Source organism: Rhipicephalus microplus, chromosome 1 (assembly GCF_043290135.1).
Source record: "Rhipicephalus microplus isolate Deutch F79 chromosome 1, USDA_Rmic, whole genome shotgun sequence".
Lineage (NCBI taxonomy): Eukaryota > Metazoa > Arthropoda > Arachnida > Ixodida > Ixodidae > Rhipicephalus > Rhipicephalus microplus.
This window is the reverse complement of record NC_134700.1, coordinates 234,947,027-234,964,915: the sequence shown is the minus strand read 5'-3', so window position 1 is coordinate 234,964,915 and position 17,889 is coordinate 234,947,027. Positions and strand designations below refer to the sequence as shown.

The following is a 17,889-nucleotide window of genomic DNA, read 5'->3' as shown; positions in this document are numbered from 1 at the left end:
TATGCCTGCAAAGAGTTTAAAAGCAGCATAGAGGTTCTGCAAGTACACAGATTATCAGTGCTGCTGTAAGGTAACTGCAACCAGTCCACAGGGTGATGCAGCAGTTCCAGTGCTCAACAGTTGACCGAAAGTTCCCGGCTTCCATCCCGACGATAACCGTTGCCTTAAGGCAGAGGCAGGATGCCAGATAGAGGCCTGTGTGCTGTGCAATGTCAGAGCATGTTAAAGAACACTAGATGCCCAAGAATTCGGGAGCCCTGCACCATGGCTGGCTGATAATCTTGTCGTGCTTTTTTTTTTTTTTGCACATAAGACCCCAGCCATTATTATTACGAGACTACAACCACAGATGCAAAAATGAGAGAAGTTAATGTAGACTGTTCTTACATTGAATTATAAGCACCTTCTCTTTTTTTGTCACTACAGGAAACACAGTATCTCTGGAAATATGTTTCTTCTCAAAACAAAAAGAAAAGGACTATCTCTTCGAAGGGAACCCTGATGGGATACGAAGCAGCAGTGTTGATCCGGTTGAATGGGCGTCGTCGCGGGAGCTGAAGAACAATTTTAAGCGAAACTCTGTATAGCGTTTACTCGAGTAAACATTTGTTTAAAACGCAAGCACATGGGGAGGCTAGTTGGGTTTCGTGCAAGTTCATTCGCAGATAAACAAGCCAAAGTGTTTCCACTCGATGTGAGGCCCAGCGTCGCGGGCGGTGAAGACTGCGAAGAGAGAGAGAAGTATCACGAGCAAGCAGAACAGCCGGCAGCTGCTGCTGCTGAGGGAGAATGTGGCGCACAACGCACAGCTGTGACGACCTACTTGGCACCGCTCCAATACCAGCGGCGAGGAGACCGGCGTGTTCGTATGGACGCACGTACAGTGTTACACACTTGAGTCAGAGCTGCTTCACATCTAACCCCCCCGCGCCCCCTAGAAGCATATTTCAGATAACGTGCCAGGCACAGGTGAAAGCCTCTGAAGTGTGGCTAGTAGGCCAGACACTGCATGTGGAACAAGTATTACATTGTTACAAGACATTATTGATCGAGTGCTCTCAACACAATTTGAAAATGGGTGAGCACACATTTATTGAAGGTTGTGACTTGATGAGCTATTTGGCCCTCTTGCCTTTGGGGAGGGTAGCTGCAGTCAACGGGGCTGCACCAGTTCCATGAACCTTGATAGATAATCTTGAGATGTAGTAGAGGGCCACGAGAGAAAAGATGAGGCTGGAATGTGGTCAACAATGCATTAGCAACATGCCTTATTAAGTCTTTATCGTTTATTCTTCTCAGTCCTGTTACCCAAACAAACGTTCTGCAGTTCTGTACCATTTTGTACACTACATCTTTCATTTTTAGGTCCAAATTCACGTCTGTCTTAAGTGTTCAATATGGCACACCAGCAATAACGTAAAAGCACTTTTATGAGCGTCAAAAGGTATCAATGTTACGTGCTGTGGAAGTAATTGGTTAGGAAGCTTACTCATAAAATCATTGTTGCAGAAGTAATCGACTGACAAGCTCATTCGTGAAATGCACATGGGTTTAACACAAGCGTGACGCATTTGTGCCAGTTTGTGATAAAAACATTTGTTTCTCACCTGTGTCAACAAAAGCCCAGTTTACATTTTCATAGGGACCAGAGACAGGTCTTGCAAAACACACGAATACCATTCTGAATACCATGGCATTGAAAAGAGTACCATGGCTAACACTCACCATGGCATTGTAGAAAAAAAAAAAGACAGGACGCTGACCAAGAGGATGTCAAAAATATTAAATAAGGACGTTTTGACTTCTACACGGAAGCCTTGTTCACTAAGCTGGGAAGCCGAAGCTTCCAGCTTAATACCCCTGTCACACGGGCACCGGTGAAGACCGTTCAACTCCCTCGTTTTTACGACAACGAAGATGCGGTTGGTGTCACACGGCCACCCTTACGCAAACGAAGGTGAACGGAGCATTTCGCAAAGGACGTTCAACGATCTCCCTTCGCAGTGGAACGAGGTACTCTCGTCTTCAGCAGTCTAGAGGTCAGAGAAAAATTTCGAGCACTTAGTCGCCGCAGTGAAAAAATAATACATTTTAGCAATATTAAACATTCTTTCGGTGTAGTACTCATTCACAACGCGTGTTTGTTTACATTTTTTACGCCCGCCAGAGTTCACTTACTCTCAACACCGATGCCCTACACACCGTGCCTCGCAAGTCGGGCTGGCCAGCGCCAGCCGATCAACGTCATTACCAGCGCAATATCACACCACTTCCTCACGTCGTCCGCTGTGTCACTCATGGCTGATGAACACAAAATGTGTGCTCACAAGGCAAGGAAGCATAAGAACTTTCGTACCGGGCAAGTACACAGGCAACAAAACAACTAAAAACACAATGCGGCCAGCGTCACTAGCAGCATTGCTACAATTAGCAAATGCGTTATTTGAAATTATTTTTAATGGTTTGTTAGTCGCATACCTACTTTATAGTGCTTTTTTGTAAAAACCGCATAACGAGGATTCACAAAAAAATCAATAGGGATCAAATTAGAATACTTTCCTGAAAATCAAACAGCGCCAGCTGAGCCCCCTCGCGGCAACTGTTACAACCTTGTCATTGCCGTGTGACACTGCCACAACTCCTTCTCCGTCGAACCCCCTAGGGGAGATTTACGTTGACGGTGTTCAACGGAGTTTGGTGGCGGCCGTGTGACAGGGGTATTAATCTGCCAAAAATAATCACTTGCGGCATCTTGCATACGTAAAAGGTAAATTGCCGTTGTTGTGGTTAAGCGTGTTGTTCTCTGTTGTCTAGATGGTCAAATATTTCAGATAGTGCCATTTTATTCAGTTCATTTCTCAGGTGACAACTGAAGCATGGTTTCAGTCGAAGCTGTGGTGCGTTTTTTTCTGCGTGCACTGCGAGAGCACTAGAAATGACTTTTTGTTATTTTTCACGTTATTCATGTGCTCTTTACGTCACTCGAAATTTCCGCTTTCGCCCACATAGACATAATGGCCTTAGTGCAAGAAATATTATACACAACGCCAGGGAACATTTCATTTTTTAGTTTGTCCTTCCCACTAAGAAACTCCTGACATAGCTTGCGGCTTGAAATATGGGCGACTTGCACAGTTTACTTATGGAAGACACTTGCCAATGCTTCGCTGATGCCGGGAACGCACGGAATGAAGGCGTGACATTGGCTGAGGGAATCACGTGGCTCAGTCTGGCACAGGGCTAGTTTTTCGGACGAAGCAATAGAACTTCTGGGGTACCTGCACGTGCCGAGTTCGCGACGGATGCATGCTAAGTCCGAGTCGAAGTCTTCTGGCTTGCTTTAAATTCTTTGGGCTCTCTTTATGAAAGAAAAGGCCACAGACCGTTTGTGGCTTACAGGGTTCACCGAGGCTACATGAAGATCAGGTGCACTATGTGTGTCCTTACTATGAACTTTAAAGGACAGACGCTGCCGGTACCGCTGTACCACTACGTCAAGAAAAAGTAGACATTTAGAGCTCTCCTCTTCCATGGTGAATTTTATAGCTTCCTCAATGCTATTTAAGAAGTTGGTGAATGCGGCCAAGGCGGTTTTTTTTTACGAGGCAAAAGCAATCATCGACGAATCAGAAAAATACTTTTGAAGGAGGGTCGAAGGAAGGCACAGCCCGGCTTTCCACTGACTCCATAGCCAGTTTTGCCACCGTTGCGGGGATCAAAGCACCCATAGGGGCTCCATGCAGCTGCTTGTACATGACACTACGGAAAATAAAGTAGGTATTCTTTAAATAGAAATCCAGCAGTGATAGATTTCTGGGGTTTAACGTCCCAAAACCACTATATGATTATGAGAGACGCCGTAGTGGAGGACTCCGGAAATTTTGACCACCTGGGGTTCTTTAACGTGCACCCAAATCTGAGTACACGGGCCTACAACGTTTCCGCCTCCATCGGAAATGCAGCCGCCGCAGCCGGGAATCGAACCCGCGACCTGCGGGTCAGCAGCCGAGTACCTTAGCCACTAGACCACCGCGGCGGGGCAGTAGTCCTACGAGAACTTGCACTTCCAACACGGTGTGTTTGCCCAGTTTCTCATCAGCCTGCATGGCAGATTCACAGCGCTCACTGCAAGTGCCATAGGCACACAGGTAAAATGGGAAAAGATGTCGAACGACACCATGAATTTATCGTCATCCACGGTGAGATGGTGCACCTTGTCAATGAAGTCCTCCTAGTTACAGATAAACGTTGTGCCACTTCCAAGCTGTGGAGCACACACACGATAAAGGTGATTCAAAAGCTTGTAGAGAGGCAAACGTGTACAACGCACGATGGGCAAACATGTGAAATCCACGATGGGCCACGTGCCAGACTTATGAATTTTGAGTAGGCCATACAATGGCGGGGTGGAGCCGTTGTGACGAAGAAGCGAAAAACAAAGGGCCTTCTATTGCAGAAGCACGTATCAGAAAACATCAGCCAAAAGCTCCGGCAGTTTCCGTTCCACATTGAGGTGGGGTCGCATTTGAGAACGGCATAGGCACTACTATTTCAAACAATGTCCGACATCAACACTTACCATGTTGTGACACAAACTCGGTGCACCAGGCCAGATGCCACCATGGCAACCACCAAGCAGATGAGCACTGGCAGGGGAGAAATTACATGAGATGTTTGAGAACATTACAGCACCAGCAATAGCATAGAAGGGTCAAGTGGCATCTCGCGTACCTTCAGGAATAAGCTTGGTCTGGAAGTTCTTCCCAAAGAAGTGGTTTTCCAAGTTGGACACGGCCTAGAAGTTCAAGTGTCAAAGAAATATCATGTGCAATATTTCGTTTTGGCCACTAACATGCAATGATTGTTATATCTGGTGTTTTACGAACCGAAACTTCGATATAGTGATGAGGCACACGGTAGAGGAGGGCTCCTAAAGTTTATACCCCAAGGGTTCTTCGAAACTGCGCCAATATCTGCATGGGCATGGGCCTCTATCCTTTCACCTCCATCGAAATGCTACCACTGCGCCGCGATCGATCCTGTTACCTTCGGCTACGTAGACGAGCACCTTAACCACCGTACCACCGAGGCGACTTGTCATTATCAAGCAGACACACCATTTTTTCCCCTCCCATTAATACGCAGGTACGCTGGTTTTTGACGCTTCTCTCATGCGGACGGCACACAGTGCACTCTCTATCATGATCTAGCTATATAGAGATCAAATTTTTCCATCACAATTGGCTCACGCAGTCGAAAAATACAATCTGAATCGGGCTCTAACGTGATCGAAAATGCATCGTTTATTTGCCTGCCAGGTAGGTTCAATGACACAGGGCGCTTTTCTGTGCAAACTTCGCGACCACCATAGTCACCACCACGCATACTAAAAGGATACAGTGAGGATTAATATAAAAAGCACAGATCCAAGGAAGCCGCCGAGGATGGTCATCGGTTGGCTGGACGCCAGGTGAGCTTTGTAAATTTGCATAGCCGCGAACAGCAACATGAAGAGGCACGATGACAGCACAGCTGACGTTCCTGTAGACACCGCTGAAAAGTTTAGGCAACTAATTAATGCATGCAAATGACAAACAAGCTCACGAATCAGATATAATGTATACATATAAAAAAATTCGCACCCTACTCGTTATCAGATTTGGTATGACCACGGAGGTCAAGTTCAGGCAAAAGTATGCAAGACTGACCCATTTTTTGCCCTTGAGAGTCCTTCTTGCGCTTAAACAGAAGCCTTGTAGTCCGCCGGTTGAGGTCTAGAACTGAGCTTTAGCAAATTCTCTTACTTGAAACTACTCGAATCAGCATGACACGGTGGCACAAACACAACTAAACCGGCGTCGGAAGACGGGAGGCTTGGCTTGACCACAGAACAGCTACCAGGCTTGACTGGCTAGCTTGGCTTGGATTCGTTTTGGGTGTAAAACCATTTAAAGCCATCACTATCCTGATCCTGAGCAATCCACTTACAAACTTGCGTAAACGCATTTATTCTGTCAAAACAAACTGGTGCCTTGCTCGCCCGCTGGAGCAGGGGGATTTACAATGCTAGAACGGTGATGAAACAAAGCGATAGAACCAGAAGCACCCTGCATTTCTGAGGAACCTGAAATATCGATAAATAGGTAAAGGGCTGAACCTTGGCGTCAGTTCAGTGGTGCGCGGAGTGCCTGCCGAATCGCTGCTTCTTGATATCTCGCGAAATTTCATCGTTTCGTTTCTTTCCCACAGGAAAAAAACTTGACAAGTTCTTGCACTTTACACTGATTCAATGGACTCGTCCCGAAAGGATGGTGAGTTGTGTTGCGAGAAGTTTGACGTTTCTAAGAACTGAAAGTAGACGTGTTAACAGTGTTGGCTGGTTGGATAAAGTTATCCTCGCATAGCTTTGTTGTGATTTGTGTTTTCGTTTCGTTCGATGACTGGAGCGTTCGTTTAAGCTTTCATAATTGGTGCGGCACTTACTTTCTGGCATCGCATGTATGTTGTAGTGGCCTGCTACCTGGATGGAGTACAAGTCAAAATATCAGAGAAGTTCAGGCCTCCACGAAGGATAGTGCTTCCGATGGGGCTCACTAGAAACTTCTACCCTCAAACACTGCAAGAAAACGTAAGTGTGGTCTCAAATCTTTCTATGGCAACTTTATTTATTTAGCCTATAGAGGCTGTTTGTAACGATTATAATTAAATATTCGCATCCCAAAAGAGCCACGAAAGTTGTGTATTAGTATTGTTTCTTCAAATTGCACTACTATTGTTTGGTGTTTAATCTTCAACATTGATGGTGGTTTTGGGACGTTAAACCCCACAAATCAATCAATCTTCAACATTGTGTTATACAAGCTACCCATGCAATGATATACGTTTACTCGTGGTTTATGCGAAAATCGCACGTCCTTGAAGCATGATAAGCAAATGTTTTTGGCTGATGAAAGATTTTATCATTTTCGTTGAAAATAGAGTTCGTAAAGGCCTTGTTCTTTATTAAGTAGCTGTCCCAAATGAGCCCAGGCCTTGTACCTCACGTTTTCTCAAAATGCTGGCATGAAAATTCAAAGATAAAGAATGTGTGTCTAGAAGCTGAACAAGGAATAGAAAGGAAAATGAGGAATGATAATAAAACAAATATTAATTGGTTGTATTCTAGGTAAAGAAAAAGAACCTGGGCAGGCCAGTAATGCCTGTGATATTGAACTGAGGTACTTTGACTTTGGTTACTTACCTAATGCCCCCAAAGTTGTCAAAAAGCACCCGCAATCCTGTGAAACTTCTTGGTGTGTGCAAAGTGAAGATAGAGAAAACTGTGTTTTAAGCCCTTTAGGTATTGTCACACAATACTGCATACGGCATCTGTACAACCAATGCCTCCCAGAAAAAACTAGGGGCTGCGACGTCAGCCGCAAAAACGCTGCCCTACCCTTTCCATTTTTCTTTTTGCAACCCACAGTGGCGCCATTTGTATTTCGAGCAAACAATGTGACTTGCGTCGGTGTAAAGAATGCCAGCGTTGTTGACACCAGCGAAGAACCTTATCAAACTAGAGCGCGACGGTACACATCTCGAACCTGCTAGCGATGTGACGTCGTAATCGAGTTGAAAATGATACTGTGCAAATGAGCAGGCATGAAGACAAATAAACGTATGAGAAAAAAGCTATAACACCTGTTCTTGGGAAGCTCTTCTTGCCTTGATTTCACGCATTCAAGGAAAAAGTGATGTGTGATTGAGCCGTAGGTTCATCTTGCCTACGAATTCAGTTCTACTCTTGAAGGCAAAGCTTGAGCCTCATCAAAATTTTTTACCAGCTTCTCTGAAAACTCTATCGTAACAAGCAAATATCATATCCACGAACTTGTGCTAAGCGGCACAATGACACGTCTACTTCACTACTACAACAATGGATGCCCCTGTCTGAGCTATTTCACATATTCGGTATTGCGGAAAATATTAGTAGTTCCGCATGTGATTTATACTGTCACAGGCAACCCATCTGTTCATATTGGAAATACTTTTCTAGCTTTAACCCAAGTATAATAGCCACGCGATCTTCTCTGCTGCAACTCTCAAGATGTAGCATCAGTGGCCACACGTGCTCTTATTCCACTGACCATACCCATTCATCTCAAACTAGTGAAACTCGTATATCAATGGCATAGACAGAGAAGGAATTTTGGATTCAACTTCTCCTCCCACTCTACTCCCCGAAAATTTTCAATATTGCATGTGTATACATATTTGTTCACTCAAAAGCATTCAGAAACACACAATGCATTTGTAAGACCCCCCCAGAATGCAATTTCTCGCTAAGGCACTATCACTGATGGAACTTGTCTAATATGTCAGCCCACGGTATCATTGAAAAACTGAAAACACTTGTTTATATGACAGCTTATGATCTTCAGTTTCTCACTGCCCATGTGTCTCTTCTAGCATACGTACCACTTTTGTTTCCTCCGTCTCTGTTTTCAGTATGACTTTGATCTCGAGCAGAGAACAATTGAGTTTGCTGAGCGCTATCGCAAGGAACAAGAATCTAAGCGGCAAGCTCGAACTGACCGTGTGGCAGCTGACATTGAGCAATTCACTCAGTCGACTGCACAAGATCGGTCGGGTGTGTGTGATGTGAGCCCGGGTTCGACGAACTGCGTATCTGCTACAGCTGTCACTGCTGCTTCAGTCACGTCTGCCAGCATTCTGCAGCCTGCACTCGCCCCAGAGACGCCTGGTACTACTGCCCCTCAGTCCACAACGCAAAAGTCATTCAGCTTGGCAGAGTTCGAGAACGAGAGTTCGAGCCCGTTTGATTATGTTGAGCTTCAGACGATCAATGAATTGGAAGAGCTCAGTTCAGTCTTTCAGGTGAGATGAACTGCTTTGGATTTAGTTATTACTATTTGTACTAATTATTCATATTTCATTTCTAGCTTTGTGTTTTTTAATCCTAAAATATGGCCGTAAATGCTGTAATGTTTGTGTAATTAATGGTAGCATCATTAATTAGGACTAGTCTCGGCATCACTTCAAAAATCACACCAGAAATTATAGGAAACTGGCAACCCACTGCAAAAGAGTGTCATTGGATCATCTGCATTCAAGCTTTGGGGATGATGAAGGCGCAGTTTTTGAATCCTGGCACCACGTGTTGGCAAAAGATGAAAGATGGATGCTTCAGCATGAGTAAGGTTACACACTATAGGCACATTCTCCTGCCAAATTTTGTCAGCCAATAAATGGCACTTGACACACTTGCCTGCCAAGCACCCACTAGACTGGACAGTGTGCCCTCTCAGAGAACAAAAAAAAACATTCCTTTCTACGGTGCTTACAATGCCACTCTCGTAAGCAGCCAGTGCAGCAGTGTGTTGCAAGAACCACCTTGAAAGCAGCCCGACAACAGAATATAGGGTGAGAAACAATAATTCCACCAGGTGCTACACACAACATACATACACGGCCAAACGGCAGTGTATGTGTGCGAGAGAGATGAAAATATTTAATGTTGAAAAAAAAGATAGTTTGGGGGCCAAAGCCTGACCACGCTACATAGTCGGCGTCCGTAGTTCGGGACAGTGCATGACGAGGCCCCGACTCGCGCCCGTCTCACTAGAGTCCGTTGAGACTCCAACGAAGGGCAGTTGAGGAGGGCAGTCTCCCATGCTTCTCGGGAAGGGGTAGAAGAAGGGGGCAGGTGTGGATTTTTTGCACATGCCCACACCATGTGAAAGATATCACAGTTCTCCCCACAGTGTGGGTACCACCCATCCCTGTTTGGGTCGAAGTGTTTGATAATTGCAGGACAGAGTAGAGTACCTGTCTGCAGGTGCCTTAAAGTGCACTCATCCGCTTTACTCAGCCCCTTTGCAGGATCCGGGAAAAGCTGGTGAGTGTCGCGATAATAGGAAATAATTTTTCTAAACTGCAGCAGCGGTGTATTGGCCTCCGAGTCATAAGAGCTGTGGTGAGGAGCTCGGGGGGCCACGTCAGCGGCCTCTTTACCTCGTAAATCCTGATGGCCAGGAGCCCAAATTATGCTTTTCTGGGTTGTATCAGTGACAGCCCGTTTTAGAATATGGCTAGCTAAGGGGGATACCTCCCCTGCTAGGTAGTGAGCACACGCTTTTTTCGAATCCGTTATTATCATCTTTGAATTACAATCCGCGGCAATAAGCGCTATGGCTGCTTCCTCAGCCCGCTCTGAATTTTGTGCTCTGAAGAAGAGCCCGTTGACGTGCATTCCCTGGTGAACTACAGCGGTCGTGTAAAATCCTTTGGGCGTCGGCCCTGCTATGTGTATGTAGCATACACCAGGTAGGAAACCATGTTGTCTTTCAAGCGTCCAAGCCCGCACTTGTCTGTATGTGTGTGTGCGCCCCGCAAACTTGTCGGTGATAGTGTGGACAATACTCGCTTTACTCATTCAGCAACACAAGGGCCCCTATCTGAATCATACTACAATCAAACCGCTTTGTAAAAGACACTAACGTAAAAGGCAAACGGGTATAAGAGACATCAGTGTGCCTACACTGAAATTGGCGTGGATATAAAAATGCATACATGGTACCCTGCTTATAAGAGACAAGAATTGGTCCCCAATGTATGTCTCTTATTAAGCGGTTCAACTGTAGGGGCAATGTCCTGAGGTGCTACCAACTTGACGGAGCACTCGTGCTTAATGCACAACCAAATTAGAATATCTTAAAAGCAACGTTTTACCACCAATTGTCGGTCACTTATGCCAACGTTGATAGGACAAATGAACAACACAAACATATTGAGGTTTCAATTTCGGTGTTGCGGGCCCTTTCATAGAGGGAGCTGCTTGCACTGTAGATTGAATGATTCAATAACACTTGATTGAAAGGGAAAGCTTGTCAATGAGTCGTATTTAGTTTAACATCATCGACAAACCCCATGCAGGCTGCAATAACCTTTAGCAATAAGTGCACCGATCATCATTACCCTTGCCACATGGGCTAAAGGCAGCTTTAAGGCTTAAATAAGTTTTAAGTAGTAGCGTGCACAGGGTAATTGGTCATTTGATTTAGCTCCCCATTGTACTCTAGCAACCATGAAATCCAAAAACCCTCGTTTACTTAAATTTAGACATACATTGAAGAAGCCCAAGTGATTCATCATTAATATTGAGTCTCACACCATGTAATGCCTCATAACTACATTTTTATGCATAAATCTTGAGAACTTAATTAATGCAGTTGTGTCATTTTATGTAGGGTATGACAACACAGTCACCTAAAGCCACCTCTGCAGAAGTGGAACGTCCTGTTAGTGAGCCTGCGTGGCCACATGTTCAGCCCACTGAGACTGTGGTTGTGAAGGAAGGTGGCACCAAAGCTACTGTGCATTTCTCGAGGAGTGCTTCAGATGTCTGCAGCTCTGGAAATGGGAGCGTTGGCCAATCTACCAAAACACCACCGCCAGAGCCTGCCCGTCAGACAGAACTGACACCAGAGGAAACAGTAAGTGGCAATGCGAATAGAGTTTCTTAATATACACTAGAGGGAACTCTGGCGCTAGTGTCTACGGGAGCTGCAACGCACGGCGCTTCAGCGAGCATGGGAATGATGGGTAGTACACACATTTGTCTAAACCTCGTACTTCTGGCCGGCTTTTGGCTCTGTGTGTGTTTGTGTGGCTTGAAGCTGTTTTCTCACGAAACAAAAATCAGCAAATGTTCAGCGATTGCGCTTCACCACCCTATTTTTTTTTTTTCAACTTACCTTTACAAATTGGGTCACGAAGTTCAAAATGGTTGAATTTTTCTTTCAAAACAAAACCGAAACACTGCAATAAACGAAGCCGCAAGCACGATTCATCGCCCTCAAGTATGAAGACTAGGCAAATGTGTGTACTACCCATCATTCCCATGGTCGCTGAACGATTGCAGTGCCAGAGTGTCCTCTAGTTAATTTTAGGAAACTCTGTGGCAACGAGCATCCTGCCTAGTGAAGCTCTAAGATGGTGATAGTCAAGAGTGAACAGATAATTTCTAGGGGTTGCAAGGATATATGTTGACTGCCCAATGTTTGTCACTAAATTGCAGCATTAACCCTTAGTGGGCCATTCTCAACCCACCCCCCCCCCTCTGACAACACTCAGTGTTCATGGTCGGGCACTGCTGAACAAAGTTTTTCGTGGTTTATGCACATGCGCGTTTTCTCATTACAATATGTTCTACCTTTGTAAAAGTAAGTGAACGTATTTTACTTGAGCTTTAACACATTTAGTTTCGGAAGAGAACGGATGGAAGATGGGAAAATGTTTCGCTCTACAAAAGTTTAAAATGCTAAGCAACTAACTTTGTGATGTACTGAACATGTACTAACAAATAACCGGTGAACTGCTATAATATATCTGCATTGGAACACTAAGGCAAAAAAGCAGTAGGTACTGGCAAACTAATGTAAAAAATAAATTGGATGCACATTGTGCTATGACGAATAAACAGGAATGTAAAAAGACTAAGTTGTCGTTACTGGCCTGTGGATTTCATCACTTTGTGAATAGTGTGATGTTTCAGGCTAAGCAAAAGGGATTGCTAGTTCAAGAATTTTTTTATGGTTGGTGCATAAGGCTATGTGCTCGGTAAGCGAATTCCAGAGTGCTACAATAGACCAATCGAGGAGCTGTGTGCTGTGTCACGTCGCGGATCGCCGATTGATGTCGCTGAGCGTGAAAGGAGGTTGGTCAGGCGTTGGTCAGGCGAGCGTGTTTGGGTAATGTAAAAAAAAAGTTGGAACCTGTTGACTGGCTCTATTAACTAGTTCTGCAAGAACACATTTTACTTTCGTGTTTCACTGGTTCCTCTGCTGAAGAAATAAACCTTGTTTTTTTTGTTTCTTATCCATTCATTCATTCATTTACTATTATAGTTATCATTGTAGGTATAATTTCGAAGGCTTAATTATTTGTTCTGCCTTTGACCCAGCCGCAGCCACTGCATAATCATCAAGCTGCAGTTAAAGAGACTCCAGCAGAAACTCTCCCTCCTCTTTTACGCTCCTTAATGGACATGGGCTTCGACAAGCACCGGGCTCAACGAGCTCTGCACTCCCAGGGAAGCACAGATGACAAAAAGGTATTCCACTAGTGATCTCTGTTGCTGAAGCTTCATTGTAGATTCATGAAACTGGGTTGTTACATTTTGCGCTCAGAAAGACTATACTTCATTTCAATCATCAGGTGCAATACCGTGGAGACTTCTTGTAATAAATGCGTTTGCAGTAAGAAATAGTATAGTACAATGATTTTCTCGCCTGAAATGTGATTTCATTTCCTCTTTGGGTTTCGTAATAAATGAAAATGCTTTGCGCGTTGGAGATAAGCACACCCGGATATGCTGCTGTCAATAAGTTGTTCTGGACCATTTAGCTGCTCTTTGTTTTCACTTCTTAGTGTTTTGTTTGCTGCATGTTGCGACGCTGTGTGTGTGAGTTTGGGCTTGCTTCACATGAGCGTTTACAACGGTGAAGGCCAAGCACAAGACGCGCGGAATCGCACATATTGCTGATCGAACTTCTTGCATAGCTTCCCCACCCGATGTATGAAACGGAGCATAATTAGTCTCACAGTGCCTCCATTCAATTTGGCGTGAGGGAAGAGCTGCGTTGAAAAGTGCTTCCATGTGGGGTGGTGTAGGGTTCCTAATTGAATTTTGTCTATGAACGATACGTGTCACAGGCTTCCAACTAAAGTAGTGGTTTTACTGGTTCAGTTTCTGTAGCACTATGGGAACTAGGCATTCCGTTCCTGCTAGAATCGTTGCAGCATGTTAAAGTGGCTGTCGGCAGTGCATTGTCACGGTGCCCGTTTTCAGCGCAATATATTTAGTCGTCACCCTAGATGACAACATAGACGTTACCTGTTGCCTTGTATTACGTTCTAGCTCCTTTGCAGTTCTACTTGTGCAGTGGCACGTCATCTTTTGTTTTGTTTGGCTTGAATGATAAGGTCGTGATGCTCTTGACACGATATGATAATAGATTAATCTAAGGTGAATTAAAATACTTCTTTTTAGGTAGTCGAGTACTTGTGTCAAGTGCAGTCACTTGTTGATGCTGGATTCAGTGATGTGGATGCTGAGGAAGCTCTGCAGGTCAGCTCAGGAAACTATGAACAGGTTGGTGACGTTCAGTGAACTGTATTAAATTAACAGATCATTACTCATTATATGTAAGGCAGTTGGACAACAAATGTAATGTCACATTGAATGAGGGCTGCACTTTGCTGTTAGGGTCCTTGCTTTTGGGGCCTCTGCTATTACAGTATCATTCACTGGCCATCAGGGACTAATATTTAGTGGCACCTGCAGTTTAGCATAGGTGCCACTGAGTGTATTCGGTAAGCCCAATTTGCTACAGCGATTCATGTTGCTCCTAAAGCAGTGCAAGAAGAATTATTAAAAATACTCATTGCAACGTTTGGTCTTTCAAAACTGCTTTTTTTTAATTTTGAATGTAAGAAGCGTTTCCATGTCATCACTGATGTGAAAGCATGCTTTCATGTTTAGTTTTTCACGCTTGTCAAATAGCAATTGAGCAATTTTTATTACCTGGATTTCGGTCATGCACCTCACTCACATTGGCTCTAAATGAATTCTAGATATAGGAATTGTTAATGACATTATTTTGCATTGACATATTTTATTGCATGGTTATAAAGCTGTAATTGTTTCAAAAACTCGATATGCCGAGTATCATGTCAGTCACTATGGCATCATTTTTTGTTATTGTCACGAACTCCGAAAGACATGTTATATTCTCATCAAGGACCATGCTGCCAAATTTGCTCGCAACAAAGCGAAGTGCACTAGCTCAAAGTGCCTCTAAGTTTGTGTGGTTGGGGTATCGGTGTGCTTTTTATGAAAGATAGAAATTGTCTGATCTCAAGTTTCTTATGTAGATTGATTTCTGGGCCATGTGTGTTCTGTTCCTTGGCACCTAGAAGGGTGTGTCCTCTGTTTTTCTTTCATTTTATCTCTGCATACAACACAGTATAAGCTTCATTGTTAGCGTTATTTTTTATTTTTTCAGCTCATGTGAGCAGTAGCCAGATGTCGTAAGCGAGGTGCCTGTACAGGTCCGCTGCTTTTAGGCTTTGCACCTCATTAGCATGCAAGAGCTTACAACAGCTGTTGTCTGGTACACAGATCAGAACTCTTCCTTCAATTTATTAACATCATCATTAGTATATATTTTATTATCTCTCTAGAAGTAATGTCAGTGTTTCACCAACTCGAATACTAATAAGGTGTTTCACATAATATTTAATTACCCTTTAGATTATAGTGATGCACATTACATGCAATGTGTCTCATTGTGTCTTTTCTTGTCGTAGCCCATTAAGCTTAGGGTGAGAAGGATTACAAGTTCGTTTTCATTTACAGGCACTGGAGTTCTTACAACTCCAACGACAGTTCGTGGCTCTTGGATTCACGAAAGACTCCATTGTTAAGGCCCTTGTCGAAGCCCAAAATGACCGGGACAAGGCACTGGACTTGCTCTTAGGATGACTGATATTATTCCTTTATTATTCAACATATTGCCAAATTTATTTTGATAATAAAAATAATAATGATGCACCCTTTGTGTTTTCAGCAAGGAAAGTGGCCGCTTCAGAACAGTAGACAAAGAGAATTCTGAGAGTGTATAGCCTTTCACAGATCTGCAATAATTAATTACCTATATTAAACGAACTAGCTGACGCTTTCTGGGCAGTCGATCAACACTACAAGATATTATAGCGAACTGTAGGTATGGGATGTTTGCATCATACCACTTTAACTCTTTGTTGCATTATCATGTCAGCCGTTTTTATAGATGAGCTGTTTCAGCAAGCTCCCTCAAGAAAATTTGAATGATGGTTAGAGCATATGTATTGTTCAAATGACCACTGAGTGTCTCATTGTTATGCTTGCCTTATACTGCATTTTAGTAATCTCATTGTGGCCTCTAACTTACTGAGCCTTACTATAGCAATAGTCTCCTTGCCACCACCTCTAATGACCTACAAGCAACCTGTATCACCTAGCTAAAGCACAGAAACAACTAGGAAGCAACTGTACTACTCTTCACAATCGTCCACTTTTTTATGCTGTAGCTGATGATTATTAGTTATGACTTAGTGCTAGGTTATGGGTGGGCTTTTAAAACACCTACTCGTTGTGCAACACACTTGTTTTGAAGTCTGGCGCGATTATACTCCTCTGCCGTGGAGCACTACATGTGTTGGAAAACTCCTTTCACTACATGCCATTCATATAGTCTTTTTTGTGTGCAGTTTGAAGCGACTATGTGGCTCTGTAGTAAAACAGCTGCTTGTCGTGCAGGCCCGAGTGCAATTCTCGCTGGAATTAAGTTCTATTATTTATTGCAATGGAACTGTTCACCTCCCGCTTGTGGGAAAATTTTGTGGTTTTGATCCTGGCTGCATTTCGATGGAGGCAAAATAATAGAGGCCTGAGTACTGTGGGATGTCAGTGCACGTTAAAGGGGCCCTGCGACACTTTTGGGACAGCCTTATGTAGCACCAAAACGCGTGTAGCAATGATTACCGAGACAAATGCAACAAGAATGATGGAAATTGATGCACGGAGAGTGAAGTTATGAGTCCTCAAAGTTCGAAACTCTAGCAGATAATGACGAGAAACGCTCTCTTTCACATTTCACTCGCCTGCTGATGTCAAAGACCGCTTCCAACCACAGCGCACGTCTTATAAAGACATTCCAGAAATGTCACCTCTTGGTGGCTTTCACACAATACCTCGCTACCGCTCTTTTTGACAGTGTCGTATACGAACCACGTGCATCGGGTAGCAGACACTCCCATGGTCACACTGTTTAAGATACACACATACGCTTTGGGCTGGGTCACTTCTCGGCTTGCATGCAAGAAGCGTTCTACAGCAACGCCAGTGCCCACCGCCTGTTGCATTTTTGGCTCGTTAAAAACATGGCATGTGTTTCCACTTTTAGTTGCCGGCTTACCATAGTTTTGTTCGCAGGCTAAGTGTTGTGTTCGTTGTTCTGGAAATGCATCATTTCGAAACAGGAATGATTTCTTTCTGAGAAAGTATAAAAAAGGTTCTTGTTGTTTTTTGGATTCACTTGTATGGTCTATATGAATATTGCATGCTATTTCTTGCGTCAAGCCAATCAGAATCTAACGATGTTTGTCGCCACGTCACGTGACACGACGTCACTTCCCATAACAAAAATAGCTGATGTGTGTCGCCGTAGTCTGAAATCAAGGTAGTTTGTCCCGTGAAATAAAATTATAACAGCGTATATTTCGGCGTTGCCATGTGCACAATGATATCGGCGAGTTCCACAGCACCAGCAGAACCGATAAAAAATACATGCTCAAATAGTGTCTCGTGGCCCCTTTAAAGAACACCAGATGGCCAAAATTTCCAGAACCCTCCACTGTGGCGTCTCTCAGAATCATATCATGGTTTTGGGGACGTAAAACCCTACGTTTTATTATTATGAAGACTAAACGGCAGGTTTCGAAAGGGCCGTTTGACGTCATTCGAAGGCATTGTGTGTAGTGTGAACCGCACAATGGATTATAACGGCGCCAACTAAAAATGCAAAGCATGTTCCTTTTCCCTACTTTATTTGCTGCTTTCATATTTAAAAGGAAGAGCTGCCTAGAAACTCATTCACTTCATCATGGGTAAGCCACAGAAATTATTAAGGACAGCGGGGGAACACTGTCAGTACAATGCTCGACAAACAGAACAAATTTGTCTTGCTCAACAGCGTCTTAGGCAAAGAAGCCCAGCACAAGTAACAAGCCCGTCAAGACGAGGAGGAGAAGGGAATGCTGCGAGAAAGCGCAAGCATCACGCTG

At 44.0% G+C, this 17,889-nt stretch overlaps 2 protein-coding genes across 2 annotated transcripts; one reads left to right on the top strand and one right to left on the bottom strand.

Annotated features, from left to right (window-relative positions):
* Nucleotides 1-1,067: 1,067 nt before the first annotated feature.
* LOC119159507 (protein KRTCAP2 homolog) lies at nucleotides 1,068-5,860 on the bottom strand. The gene is made up of 5 exons (XM_037412292.2): nucleotides 5,709-5,860; nucleotides 5,399-5,553; nucleotides 4,732-4,795; nucleotides 4,580-4,646; nucleotides 1,068-1,233 (listed from the first exon to the last, which is right to left on the bottom strand). The coding sequence occupies exons 1-5, from the start codon at nucleotides 5,710-5,712 to the stop codon at nucleotides 1,116-1,118; spliced, it is 408 nt and encodes a 135-aa protein (XP_037268189.1). The 5' UTR covers nucleotides 5,713-5,860; the 3' UTR covers nucleotides 1,068-1,115.
* A 133-nt stretch (nucleotides 5,861-5,993) lies between these two features.
* On the top strand, nucleotides 5,994-15,616 carry LOC119159506 (ubiquitin-associated protein 1). Its single transcript, XM_037412291.2, has 8 exons — nucleotides 5,994-6,143; nucleotides 6,250-6,311; nucleotides 6,510-6,628; nucleotides 8,488-8,877; nucleotides 11,250-11,495; nucleotides 12,965-13,114; nucleotides 14,054-14,155; nucleotides 15,422-15,616. The coding sequence occupies exons 2-8, from the start codon at nucleotides 6,290-6,292 to the stop codon at nucleotides 15,545-15,547; spliced, it is 1,155 nt and encodes a 384-aa protein (XP_037268188.2). The 5' UTR covers nucleotides 5,994-6,143; nucleotides 6,250-6,289; the 3' UTR covers nucleotides 15,548-15,616.
* Nucleotides 15,617-17,889: the final 2,273 nt, after the last annotated feature.

Bases quoted from the DNA above. Each gene is read 5' to 3' on its own strand.
- LOC119159506 (XM_037412291.2), top strand. From the start codon at position 6,290: ATGGACTCGTCCCGAAAGGATG. The intron at 6,312-6,509 runs GTGAGTTGTGTT...TGTATGTTGTAG, and splicing joins GGACTCGTCCCGAAAGGATG to TGGCCTGCTACCTGGATGGA. The intron at 14,156-15,421 runs GTTGGTGACGTT...TTTCATTTACAG, and splicing joins GCTCAGGAAACTATGAACAG to GCACTGGAGTTCTTACAACT.
- LOC119159507 (XM_037412292.2), bottom strand. The intron at 4,796-5,398 runs GTATCCTTTTAG...TTGAACTTCTAG, and splicing joins TTTTTATATTAATCCTCACT to GCCGTGTCCAACTTGGAAAA. The intron at 1,234-4,579 runs GTAAGTGTTGAT...ACCACATTCCAG, and splicing joins CGAGTTTGTGTCACAACATG to CCTCATCTTTTCTCTCGTGG.